General features: G+C 40.1%; 1 protein-coding gene across 1 annotated transcript in view; it reads right to left on the bottom strand.

The window, feature by feature from the left end:
- Positions 1-13,932, bottom strand: part of DNAH7 (dynein axonemal heavy chain 7) — a 219,634-nt gene that overhangs the window by 82,457 nt on the left and 123,245 nt on the right. Inside the window, exons 40-42 of the mRNA XM_037043723.1 lie at positions 12,548-12,767; positions 8,352-9,224; positions 5,281-5,510 (exon numbers count right to left, since the gene is read on the bottom strand). Coding sequence (XP_036899618.1) covers positions 5,281-5,510; positions 8,352-9,224; positions 12,548-12,767 — 1,323 coding nt within the window. The remainder of the gene's footprint in view (positions 1-5,280; positions 5,511-8,351; positions 9,225-12,547; positions 12,768-13,932) is intronic.

Here is a 13,932-nt window from a genome sequence, read left to right as displayed (position 1 = left end):
TTCAAACGTATTATTATGAACGCTGCCAAAGGTGGCAAACCATTTTTAAGATGTACTCAATATCTTGAAATAGGAATTTTTTATTAAGGCAAAAGTGACAAACAGGGTACATAATGAAACTCGACACTTTCTTTCTGGTGCAACCCCCCCCCCCACAATTTATAAGTGAGGACACACCATATTTTTGTTCCCCCAAATAGTAATTATTTTCTCTGAGTTAGCAAAATATTTGACAGAGATGGGAACTGAGGATACTGGATGCATACTACCAGATAATCCCGTTCAATTTCAGTTGAAACCCAGTGGAGCAAACACGGGAAAGGTCTCACTCCTGTTAGCATGAAGCAGTGTCTGCATTTTTTTTTTTTTGCAGTGTCTGCATTTTTGTTCATTCCATGTGCTGCATTGCCAGCTAAACCACTGGTTTCCTGACAGATGACTTAACGCACTGCTAGGTTACAGTGCAACCTGACTGCAAATGATCCGAAGGCTTTAGCGTAATTACAGGGCGCAGGGTGGGAATTCTAGTGGACGTAAAGAAGAATTAAAAGCAGAGGAAATTTTGAAAAACAAATAAGAATATATAAAAATGCCTAGAAAACTATTATTTTCAACCTTCCTATAAGTTTGTATTTCATTTTTATAATCTTTCTTCCAGTTAGGACAGCCTTAAATTTGTGAGCATACAATCAAACAAAGCCATAGTGATGTCTGAAATTTAATCAGAATCTCTAAGAGTTTTTGACCCTCTTGGATGGGAAAATATGAAGAACAACAACAACAAAAAAGCAAGATTCCATTAAGTTAAAGATCATAAGATCAACACAGAAAGACAATTATCTTGAGAGCTAAAAATATAACAAAATTCAGCCAAATCATGCAGCAGCAATCTTGGACGGAAGCTGCAGGTTTCACTAGGCGGATGGACAAACTACCTGTGGTATAATTCAAATGCGAGGGTGTGGACCACTGTGAATAGGAAAAGCTGTGACACCCCAGCTGCGGAAGGCATTGCCATAGTCACCACAAACACAGATGGAAGAAGAAAGTATCCTATTGGATCCAGGTAGCATTTGGCCGATATGAGAAAAGGTGCTTCAAAAATGCCTGAGATCATGAATTAACCACAGAAACATTTAAAATGAACTAGAAATATAAGCAAAAATCAAACTCATAACCTTAATGTTTTTCTGCCAAGGAATCTGTGCACACCTGGTGTTTTAAGTATTTTTTAAAATATTATTTAAAAGTTTGGTCTGTTAGCTTAACAGACTAGCCTTGTAGTTCCAACATAAACCCCATAATGGAACATGATCCGGCCATGAGAAAGGAGGACATCCCCAACAGCGCGGATGGATCTGGGCACAGTATGTGAAGTGAGTCAATCAGAGAAAGACAGTTCTGTATGATATCACAGATGTGGCGTCTAAACAAAGTCAAACCTATAAAACAACAGAGTATAAGGGTGGTTACCAAGGGACGGGGTGAGGGCAGTAAGAGTGATGGTGTTTGAGAGGACAAGACGGTAATAAACAGTAAAAAAGCCCTAGAGATCTAATGCACAGCACAATGAATGTAGCTAATAACATTGTACTGTAATTATGCAATGTGATAAATATTGCTATCATAGCAACCATATTACAATATTAAATGCATCAAAGAAACAAGTTTAAACTTACACAATGCTACATGTCAAATGTATTCAATAAAAGAGGTATTGCAATCTAAATTGTGTAATTGAGCAGTAGAGTTACATTTGTATTTTTAAGTAAAAATCTCATTAACTTTATAGATAAATTCAAACATTTAAAAGAACTTAAGGCTCAACATGTGTATATATTTAATGCATTAGATTAATTAATAATTTAAGTAGGAAAGTTTGATTCATTAAATCAGATCTTGAAAGGAAAATGAAAATATATTAAAATAATAAATACAACATAAAATATGTTTAAATAGATTTTTGAATATGAACAAATGTTCGTTGAAGGCCCCTTAAAGATGATCACTAAAATTTCTTTTTCTAAAAATAATTACATTTGATTTATTATGCTATTACAGTTGTTCTGATTTTTCCCCCTTTGCCCTCCTCCACCCAGTACCCCCCACTCCCCCACACCATTGCTCATGTCCATGGGCCAGGCATATAAGATCTCTGGTTACTCCCTTTCTTATACTGCACTTTACATCCCCATGGCCATTCTGTAACTACCTACTTGTACCTCTTAATCCCCTCACCTCTTCACCCATTCCCCGTATCTCCTCCCATCTGGCAACCATCAAAACGCTCTCTGTATCCATGATCCTGTCACTGTTCTTCTTGTTTGAGCAGTTGTTTTTTAGAACCAGTTTTTTATAGATATGTATTGCCATCTTATTCTTCATAGTTTTGATCTTTTTCTTAAGTAATTCCCTTTCACATTTCATATAATAATGGTTTGGTGATGATGAGCTCCTTCATAGTTTTTTATTATCTCAGAAGCTCTTTATGTGCCCCTTGATTCTAAATTATAGCTTTACTGGGTAAAGCAATCTTGGCTGCAGGTCCCTGCTTTTCATGACTTTGAATATTTCTTGCCACTCCCATCTAGCCTGCAAAGTTTCTTTTCAGAAATCAGCCACAGTCTCATGGGAATTCCCCTATAGGTAACTAAGTGCTTTTCTCGTGCTGCTTTTTAGGTTCCCTCTTTATCTTTAAGCTTTGGCATTTTAATTATGATGCATCTTGGAGTGGGCCTCTGCACCCATCTTGTTTGGGACTCTGCTTCCTAGGCTTGCATGTCTATTTCCTTCACCAAATTAAGGAAGTTTTCTTTCCTTATTTTTCAAATAGATTTCCAATTTCTTGCTCTTTCTCTTCTCCTTCTGGCACTGCATGATGCAAATGTAGGACCTCTTGAAGTTTTGCCAGAGTCTGCTTATAATACCCTAATTTGGGGGGGATTCTTTTTCTTCTTGTTCTGATTGGTTATTTTGCTTCCTTATGTTCCAAGTCATTGATTTGATTCTCAGCTTCATCCACTCTAGTGTTATTTCCCTGTAAATTGTTCCTTATTTCAATTAGTGCATCCTTCTTTTCTGACTGGATCTTTTTTATGCTGTTGAGGTCCTCACTAAGTTCTTTGTGCATCCTTATAACCATTATTTTGAACTCTGCTTCTGATAGATTGCTTATCCCCATTTTGTTTAGTTCTTTTTCTAGAGTTTTGTTCTGTTCTTTCATTTGGGCTATGTTTCTTTGTCTCATTATTTTGACAGCCTTCCTGTTTCTATGTATTAGGTAAAGCTGCCTTGACTCCATGTCTTGGTAGTGTGGCCTAATGTAGTAGATGTCCTGTAGGGTCCAGTGGCACAGCCTCCCCTATCACTCAAGCTGGGTCCTCAAGGTGTGCTTCTCATGTGAGCTGAGTACAGCCTTCTTCTGCACTTGAGCCTTGGTTGTTGTTGGTAGATCAATGGGAGAGATTTACCCATGTCGGTCACCTGCATGGATTGGCTATGACCACTCACCACAACCTCTGCCCTTCGGGGAGGAGCAGCTGTGCAGGGGTAGAGTGGCGGTGCTCCAACATGGTCTGTAGCTGTTCACTGGGTGTGCTGGCCCTGGGGTTTCCTAGGTTGTGCAGGCCAAGGTCAGGCCCCACCTCTGTGTTGCCTGGGGCCATCCTGTCTGAGCTATAAAGCAATCTGAGATGGCTGCTACTTGTGCTGGGCTTGGAGATTCCCAGGCAAAGTCAAGCTGTGAATCTAGGTTGGCTGCTGCTAGTGCCAGGCCTGGGGCTCACTGAGGCCCGCTGTTGCTTATTTGAGAGGATTTAGGAGTTGCTTAGTATGAGCCAAGACCAGTCATTAATATGGCGAAACATCTAGTTTGGGCCCATAATTTGCATGGGGCAGAGTCTCAGGGGATCTCCAAGGCGGGTTAAACAGTGTTAGCCAGGTAAATGGAGTCTCAGAAATGGCATCCGTCTACCAGCCCCATGGCTCTGCAGCAGGTGGGTTTAGAAAAGGGACAGTGGCCTCCTCTCACCTTGAAGCCACACTTCAGGTTCCCCCTGAAGTGCCACTGGTGCTTTTCCAGCTGCCACCTCAGTGCTGGAGCTGAGGGACAGTGAGTCTGAGCAGGTGAGTCCACGTTTCGGTTCTTTAAGAGGAACTACTTGAGGCTCCAGAATTATGTTCCACCAACTCCATCCCCACTGGTTTTTGCAGCCAAGAATTGTGGGGACTGATATTCCTGGCACTGGAAGCCTGGCCGGGGTGTGTGGTGTGGGGCTGGGACTCCTTGCTCTGGATGTAACCCTCCTGAAATTTTTTCCACCACACATGGTTGTGAAACCAGCCTGTTCCACGTCTGTACCCCTCTCACCAATCTGGATGGATATAGTTCCTTTAGTTCTGTAGTTGTCAGAATTCAGCTCAATTTCTGATGGTTCTGAGTACTGGTTGTTTTACATTTTAGTTGTAATTTTGATGTGGTTATTCGAGGAAACAAGCCATGTTTGCCTATGCTGCCATCTTGGATGGAAGAAGCTGATCACTTTCCCTCACGGCTGCCCATCCATCAGGATCCTGGCCAGTGCAGTCGAGAAAACCCGCAGAACTCAAATTCCTGATCACTAAAATTTCTAAACTGCTAACTCTCTAGCTTAATTTAAGGTTTTTACACTTTTAATATGCATATTGAATATTAATGTATAGAACCAAAGAAATGTTTTGAAAAAACTTTTCTGCATATAAAAATCATCCTAAATAACATTAGAAAGTTCACACTGACACATTCCATAGTACATGAGTTTATTGATATTTATATTGAAATTTTCAAATGAGAGTTTATTTGAAGAAGAAAAGCCGACTAGGGACACTGAGTGGCTGTCTCTTGGTTTCAGCTGTTTGCTATCTAGAGAGAAGGTTTATCTATAATCAAAGTGAAATTACTCTCTAGTGGCATTTACTCAATATCATTGTCAAAGTATCTTGCAGGCTTACCACAGCTTTGAGTGGGCATACCTTCATTCTTTCAACAAACATGATTTTATATTTATGGTATGTTAGGCAATGCACTATACAAAAGAGTAAGACCCACTCTCTACCATAAAAAACATGTTTGTGTAGTAAATTACTTAAAGGTTTAACAAAACTCTCTCTCTCTTTTTATATATATATTTTCATATATATATATGAAATAAATCTCTATTACATCATAACTATACCATTTTGCATATACAAATACTTTAAAACCACTGTAGTATACTTAAAAATATAAAAATTCATTTTTACCTTCTTTTCTTTTGCAACAACAGTTTGAAGGTAGAGATTAATTCAAGATAAGAGGTCGGAGTCACATAATTGTATCTTTGAAGTTCAACATAGAAGGATGTTGATAAATCTATAGTAGAAGTGTGGAAGCTTTTACACATGTCAATACAGCCATCTCGTATTTCCTCTGACATTTCGATTTCTTCCAAAAAGCGTGAGGCAACTGCCTGTAGTGCATCTTCAGGCCATGGCTAAATTTAATCACAAATGTTTTAGCACTTGATCAAAGTTACTAACATGAGTCTGTTCCTACTGTAGCCCTTTACAGTTATGGGTGTTAAGAATGAAGGGAAACGCACGAGGGACAGTTCAGGAGAAACGCTTTCATGAGGTACTTCCCCCAGGTTCCTGCACTGACAGGGCAGGGAGCTGGCAGCTGGTGCCTGTAATTAACTCTGCGGTTTGTTTAGGGCTTAGAGAAATTGTAAATATCGCGGGAGCAAGAAAGAGAAATGGACCTAACTTATGGTGAATGTCATCTTTTCTCCTAAACACCAGAACCACATAAAACTAACTCCTTCATTTCTCTTAGAGGCATCTCAAACTCACCAAGTCCAAAACATGGCTCCTATCTTTCCCAAAATAGCTGTAATCTTCTCTAACTTAGTAAACATCACCTCATCCACCCAAGTGCTCAAGCCAAAATTCAGGAATCATCCTTGGTCTCTCTCTTCTTCCTTAACCCTGCATCAATCCCATAAGCAAGTTACACAGGCACCACCCCTAAAATAGCTTCCAATCCCTTTCCCTTTTTCTCTTTTTTTACATCCCAATTCAAACCTCTGTTATCAGTTGCCTAGTATATTCCAATAGTGTCCTAACTGGTCTCCCTACTTGTGTGCTCTACACAGCTGACAGACGATGTTTTCAAAATATAAATCAGGTCATGTTGATACAGAGAGTTCTGATCAGATTACTAGGAAGGAGTACGGGGGGCCGTAGGAGAAGGTTGCCCAAGACAACGGTAAACAGTCTAGGACGGGATTGGCTGAGACGCTGACCCCCTCCAGAGTGCCTGGAATCACGTGCAAGATGATTTGAAATAAAAGTACACTCCCCAGCTCTCGGGGTGGGTGGGAGCGCCGGCTGCTGGCTCTCAGGCTCTCTTCTTCCTTGAGGCTGCCTCGATGATTATGGCCGCCTCTGCTGGTGTTTCCCAATGGGTGGTATCTTGGTTGGGAAGGAACTCAAGGTGCAGCAAAGGCTCAGGCTGGCCTGGCAGAGGATGGCAGGGTCATTCTTTGGGTGTTCCAGAGGGAATGGCCTCTGTGGCAGAAGCCTGCCATTATTCCAAAATTGTGTGGCTTTTGTATCTTATGTTGTTTTGTAGCTTATGTTAGTTTGTAAACTGGCCCTATAGAAAATAAGATCATTAACATCAACGGGGAATGCTAGCACTCCAGTGTTGAAGAGTTTAACTTTAATAGATAGGTTTAAATGGTTAAAGCTGTAACTAAAGAGTTAGAGCGTTCAGCCTCAATTGATTGGCTTAAGTGACTAATGCATGTGAAAAGCTGTTTGTTATTCCAAAATTGTGAAGCTTTTGCCTTAAGACTCCTTTCCTTTATCAGCAATCCTTTGCCTCTGGAATTTTAACTCCAACCTTTTGGTGTCTCTGCACCACACATTAAATTTGTTATGACACATAATCGCAAAGAAATCTCATAATGTTTTAAGTAGAAATATGATTTTGTGTTGGGCTGCATTCATAGCCATCCTGGGCTGCATGCAGCCCACAGGCTGTGGGTTGGACACCCCTGGGAGGGTGGCCGCAGGCAGCAGGACCCCGGTGGCTGTTTGGTAACGACGTCACATTCCCCAAATTGCAATTCTTTGAAAACTTCTCAGCATACATAAAATAAAATCCAAATCCAACCTGTGAATCTCTACCTGCTCTGGTCCTTCCCACCCTTCTGACCTCAACTCCACCACCACCTCCTCAATTAGCCACCCTGCTCTCCTAACCCTCATTTTCTCTTGCCCACTCATTCCAGCTACATAGCCGCTTGTCCTCACTAGTTTATTCTCTCTGCCCAGATCCTCTCAGTATGGGCACTCTGTTTTCTGTGTTTCTTCTTTTATTCCCTACAGGCTACTCTGTATGATGCCATTATTATTTGCTCATTTATCTGTAGAGTGTAAGCTTGAGGAGAGAAGAAGCCTTGTCAATTTCATTTTCTTCTTTATGTCCATCTCTTAGAATAAGACCCACTACAAAGCAAGGGTCCAATAAATATGTTTTGCATGAAATAATTAATCTTAGCGGGAAATGGAACGACAGAGGGGTCAAGTAAATTCCCCAAGGTCAAAAATGCTTATGTGTACTAACGGGACATCTACCACAGCCCACAAATTTCTGCCCCCACACCCTTGTCTGCTCTGTGCTTCCTGACACTCAAGTTTGCTACAGAAGGGGTCACTCTGGCTTCCTTCCTGCTGAGTTCCTGTTGGGTTTAGCTCATGGGAAGAGATTAGAGGGTGGAAGAAGAGAGAAGCAGGAGTATTTATACCTCTGTTCCTTGCTAGCAGGAGCTGAGTTCTAGGTTTTGGGTTCCTGTACCTGTCAGGCAGTCCTTTCACAGCTTCAACCTTCAGGAACTCTCCTTCCTAAGCCCTTGTATATCCAGCGGTAGTAACCGCTTCCTGTTATGTTCTGCCACGGCCTGATGGCTCCACCACCCCTCTCATTTCCTTTGACCTCGCCTACACCTCCATGAAGCGTCCCTTCATTTAGCTTTCCTCAGTGACGCCTTCCAGTGCGCTCTGCCTTTCCTGTCAGGCCTCTGACTGATACACAAATTTATCCTAAAATGTTCTATGATATATTGAGGTGAATGACTGTATAAACTAGTAGTAAAATGTTTTTCTATTATGATGATTTCTTGTATTATAACTTCATGAAATCATATATTATTAATGACCACAAAATTCTTCTAAAACTAGACTTTCCTGGGGGAGTCTATAAAACAGGTCATGATGAGGAGGAAAACCAATACTTCTCAAAGCCCATAAAAAATCTCACATGGCAATACCTGAAACCAGTCAATGGTACAGCAGTTAACCAGAGAGGGGAACTTCCTAAGACGAACACGAAACGCATCTCCAATGGGGCTCATGGCAAGGACCACGTGCAGTTGGTTGCGGCAGCGTTCGATGAACAGGTTGAAAAGAGCTATAGGGCTTCCATCTGTTTGTTTGGTTTTATCTCGTTGGCGATCTAACTGACGCATCTTATCGCATATCTCTTGCTTTTCATCTAATGCAAAGAGATTCGGAACTTCCCCAGCATTGAGCAGATTGTTGACATCTTCTAAAAATGACTCTTTTTTAATCTGAGTATCTGTAAACAGGAAGACACCATTCATCTCACCTTCAGCACTTTTCCTTAAGATCACTTTTAAATCTTCATGCCACTCAGAGCTACCATAGCCCTTAGAGATTTCAACCTGGAAAACTGAATAATCAGCCATGTAGGCAGCCAGTCTGGTGACAGACTGTCTCCCGCTCCCTCCAACACCAACCAGAAGAGCATGGCTACGGGGCTGCTTCAGGATCCTGGAAATTCGGCTGATGTGTTCCATGGCAAATCGGAAGAGGACAAGGTTCATGGTTTTTTTGCTCATATTGTTATATTCATCCAGGTGAGCTTCTACTATCAACCGAAGATTATCAACATCCGTGACTTCTCTGTAGTTGGTGTCTTCCCTCTTGGGATCGTGGAAATCACAAAACATTAAGCTACGTAGGTCATCTTCCTCCACCACTCCATCATTATCAAAATCTAAACTCTGAAAGAGTTCATGAAAATCTTCATTCATGTAACTTCTCAAAATTTCTTGAATGTGGTTGATAAGCCAACTTCTGTCTGTATTATCCAGGAGGCGATCATAATACACTCTAAGGATCTGTAAAATAATTAAAAAGCAGCTTTAGAAACGGAATCTTCTATTTTCTTTGTTTTATTTCTGTGCTAATCTCAGATAATATAAAAAGTACTCTCAGGAAATTTATATGGGATTTATTAAAAGCATATCCAGAGCCCTGGCTGTTGTAGCTCAGTGGATTGATCGCGGGCCTAGGAACCAAAGGATCAAGGTTCGATTCCCAGTCAGGGCACATGCCTGGGTTGCAGGCCAGTTCCTGCCAGGGGCCAGTTCCCAGCAGAGGCTGCACAAGAAGCAACCATACATTGATGTTTCTCTTCCTCTCTCCTTCCCTTCCCCTCTAAAGATAAATAAATAAAATATTTTTTTAAAAAAGCATATCCAAACAATCAGGACTAACTCATGATTATGTTTATTTTAAAGTTTTACTTTGATCATGCATATTTGAAATAACACAGTTATATGTAGTTTTCAATAAATAAAGGTAAATTGAGCCAAGCTCAAGCAGACTGTAGAGATGCAAAGAGTTACGCAAAGGACTAGAGAAGAAAACAAAACTAGACAGGGTAAGTGACTGCCTTTGCGGGTCACTCAGACGAGACAAAGCTGGGCACTGTATCTAGGCTTTCCCAACCTCTGTGCATCTTCCCCTTTTCCAAGCCAGATAACATTTTGAAAATTATTGGCATATTAATACATATCATTTTTTTAAAAGCACATATTCTAGAAAAGGAGAAAGTGTCTTCAGTGGAAAGCAAGTTTGTTTGGGACATTTGTTAATTATTTTTGTTGTCATTGCAGAACAGAATCTACTAAAATATTCTCTGGCTATAGAAGATATAGGTAATCAGACTTGCTACATAAAATAACTATTTCCTCCAAGTGGTATGAGTGTCCCTTGGTTACAGCCTATTTTGGGCTAAACTGTGTCACACCTAAAGTTTTATAGTGAAGTCCAACTCACAATGGGACTGTATTTGGAGAGAAATCTCTTAAGGTGATAATTAAGGTGAAGTGAGGTCATAAGGGTGGAGCCCTAATCCAATAGAACTGGTGTCCTTATAAGAAAAGAAGAAACATCACAGCTCTCACTTTTTCTGCAGTCATATGAGAAAACAGGCCATGTGAGGACCCAGTGAGAAGGCAGCTATCTGTAAATCAAAAAGAGACCTTTCACCAGAACCACATACGGATAGCATCTTGATCTTGGACTTCTGTTCTCCAGAAATGTGAGAAAATAAATTTCTGTTGTTTAAGCCACTCAGTCTGTGGTCTTTTGTAATGGTGGCACTAGCAGACGTGTGTGTGTGTGTGTGTGTGTGTAAGCAATTCCATATTTTTGTCAGCAAAATTTCTGACATTTGGGGGAAATTACTTAAATCTGTCTAGATCAGCTTCTTCACCTATAAAATGAAAGTAGTAATGCCTGTCTTTCAAGTTTCACAGATGCATGGCAAAAATAAAGTGACATCATATGTAAAAACTATAGATTTGAGAATTAAAATTATTACAAACTGCCTTGGAGTCAACCTAATGGTGTTAAAAATAATGATTTTAGTATTTTCACAATTGTCAAGTGGATGACATAATAGTGTCATCCATTTTTGCAGCAGTTGTAGGTACACAGGCAAATGATGTGACGGAAGCATCCCCATACTCCAACAAAGCTATCTTTCTGTGGAACAATCTAAGTTTCCCAACATATGCCAATAGTCACCTCCTTGGATGGAGTACTGAAGACCATGTACAATATTTCTATGTGAAGAGGAAACTAAGTTAAACCAACCTCACTCACCAGACATCAGTACCTAAGCATGAGCCAAGTACATAATTATCAAGCTAGCAATTTAGTGTGAACCTAAGGCAGTGTTTCCCAAAGGCTGTCAACACACTCGCAGGCACTGGGGAGAGCAATGAATAAAAGCTGCTGCTCTCACAAAACTTCTACTGTAGCAGAGACAAAATACGTAAACAAAAATATAGGTGGTGCCAAGTGATGTTCGGCGTGACGAAGAATAAAGTGAGATAAAGCGTACAGAGTTATAAAGGTAGGTAGGAATGGTCCACAGTGAGAGTCTATGGTAAGTGGATATTTGATCAGAGAACTAAGGAGGTAAGTGGGTAAGCCTTGTGAACAGGGGTCCAGGAGTGCTCTAGGTAGAAGGTATATCGGGAGCAAAGCTCCTGAGGTGGAGAATGCTAGGTGCTTCCTAGAGTAAGATGGGGCTCTTGACAAAGTGCACTCCTTCGGTGAAGTCAATGACGGTCCCCTCTCGTCTCTGTCCCTTTCCACCTTTCGACATTATTTCTATTACCCATGTGACCTACCAGACTTGCAGCCTCTGTCTGGGTCCCAGAACACGGACTCCCCTCAGGCAACTAAGTGGCCTACAGTGGAGCGAAGCAGAATCTGCAGACCACACTTTTTCCAAGAGTCACTTTCAGGGACCTTGCTGGGGCCAAGACTTCCTAGTGGAGTGGACCTTCGCTTGTACATATATTTGAAGGTATGAGGATTTAAGAACTCAAATTCTAAATCTAAAAAGGTGTGAGGATTTAGGAATTCAAATTGTAGATCTAAAAAGCCTACAGAAAAAGAATTTTTAAAAAGCCCTCTTGAAATTTATGTCTCTAGAGCACATGGTTTTAACATAGCGCATTCCAATTTTCTATATTTCTTAACTAGATTAGTTATGAAATGAAAATAACTATATTATTTATATATTAAAATGGAAGAACATCCTTACTCCCACCTTCTCATATTCTTTGTCTATTTTTAAAATAGTGAACTATTACTTTATTTTTTGCATTATTTTTTGTATTCTCTCTTTCACTCTCCCACCCTCCCTCCACACTTTGACGAGAAAATGTTCACCCACATGCCTCTTCCCCAAAACAACTTAAATACATTTGTATGCAGTTTCTGTGCTCTCCAAACTGGTTTGTTTTACATTTCTTTTGGAATCTATTAAAACTACAAGTAAATAATGTAAATAAATACATTCACTTCTTACAAAACAGCTCAAAAATTGTTCCAGCACAAAATTATTTGAAGTCATATGAACAAGGACTCAGTCACTTACAGGAGATTGGCCCCAAGTGATACCCACTTCCTAATATCCTAAAAAGCAACAGGAATTTGTAAGAACGAGAGACCATGCATTTTAAATAGCATAATATATATGTGTTAATTTTTAAAAAATTATCTTATTAACCTTTGTAATGCCAAATAGCTGAATGCATTTCAACAATGTAAACTGCTGAATATTCCTTCTTGCCCAATTGTTGGCATGATAAAATCTTTGTTTCTTGCATAGTCATATTTCAGTAACATGGAAATTTACCTCATGAACCCAAAGACGTTTAATCACTTCTTTGGTTGGTGTTGTTTCTGGTCTTGACAAACAAACACCCTGAATGACACGGGAGAAATCACGGAGGTTGAACAAGTAGTGAGATTTGGCTGGAGTAGGCAACAGATTCTTCATTGCTTCTTTATACAAATCCATTGTACCATTCACAATTTGTGTGGTCAAATCTAGAAAATCATCTGGAAATCTGTAACTTAAAAATGTTTAAATAAAAAGAAAGAAAAATGTTAGCAAGTATAAAATTATGATACATAAATACTTTGCAAGTCTAACAAATTTTTTATTCTGATTACATCAACTGATTTACTTTGTAAATAGTCTACTTTGTAGACTATTTTTTCTTATAATAATAATAGATTTTTTACTTCTTTTAAAGTTACTTCCCGTTCATTGCCTTACTTTCTGTCCAAAGGAACAAACTCAGGAGTGGCATAACCAACTTAATCAGCTTTAAACTACTTAAATAAGTGAACAGAATGGCCCACAAAGGAACCCAGATTATGTAACTAAATCCGGGAGCCACTCAACAAATAAGTCCTAACTGTTTTCACTCCCTGGCATTCCCAACTGTGTACAGATAACTGGTCAAACAGGTATTTTCAGAGGAAGGGAAGGAAGAAAATAAAAATAGAGAAAAAATAAGGAAAAAAGTAAAAGAAAAGGACCGTTACAAAGAAAGTTACATAAATTGTGAGCTGGGACTTAAAAAATGGGGGTGGGGGTGGCAGAGAGCATGACTAGGGTAGAAAGAAAATGGGGAAAATATTTATTTGGAAAAACTGTCTGTTTTTAACCTCTGCTCTGACACGGGGTCAGCCCTCCATCATCACGGCAGGGGCAAGAAAGGACCATTTCCTGAGACTGACGTCGGGGAACCCAGACTTGCACTGCTCAGGTCTGCTAGGCCCCCCACTTCTTATGGGGAAGTTAGGGAGCAACGCCTTCTCAGGGCACGAGTTCCAGACTTGGACATGGATACCCCCGGGGGACCCAAGAGTTCTCCTAGAGGCATCAAAGCCTCAGGAGAAACCTGACATATTTTTCCATCATTACTTACACTATGTGGTGAAAACTTAAAATATTGATAACTCCAACATGAACATATTATACAGCAGAATCCAAAATTTGTATGAACTTTTAGGCTAAAATCCAAGACTTCTCAGACAAAAAAAAAGAAAAAAGAAAAAAAGGAAGCTACTCCCTTATGCTTCCTCGTGTTGTGTTCCTGTAACCCGAAGACGGGTGCAGTGGGTGGGAGCCATACTGCCTATTACCTTTCCCTCGTCTAGGGATGCTCTTGTGGAAAAGGTTCAGAAGCACTATTTATGTTGAGATGTTTTCAAAAGATTTTATTCCAC

This window comes from Sturnira hondurensis, unplaced genomic scaffold (genome assembly GCF_014824575.4).
Source record: "Sturnira hondurensis isolate 20B ecotype Veracruz unplaced genomic scaffold, ASM1482457v3 Scaffold0004136, whole genome shotgun sequence".
Lineage (NCBI taxonomy): Eukaryota > Metazoa > Chordata > Mammalia > Chiroptera > Phyllostomidae > Sturnira > Sturnira hondurensis.
The sequence above is the reverse complement of the archived record's forward strand: the minus strand, read 5'-3'. Positions and strand labels throughout refer to the sequence as shown.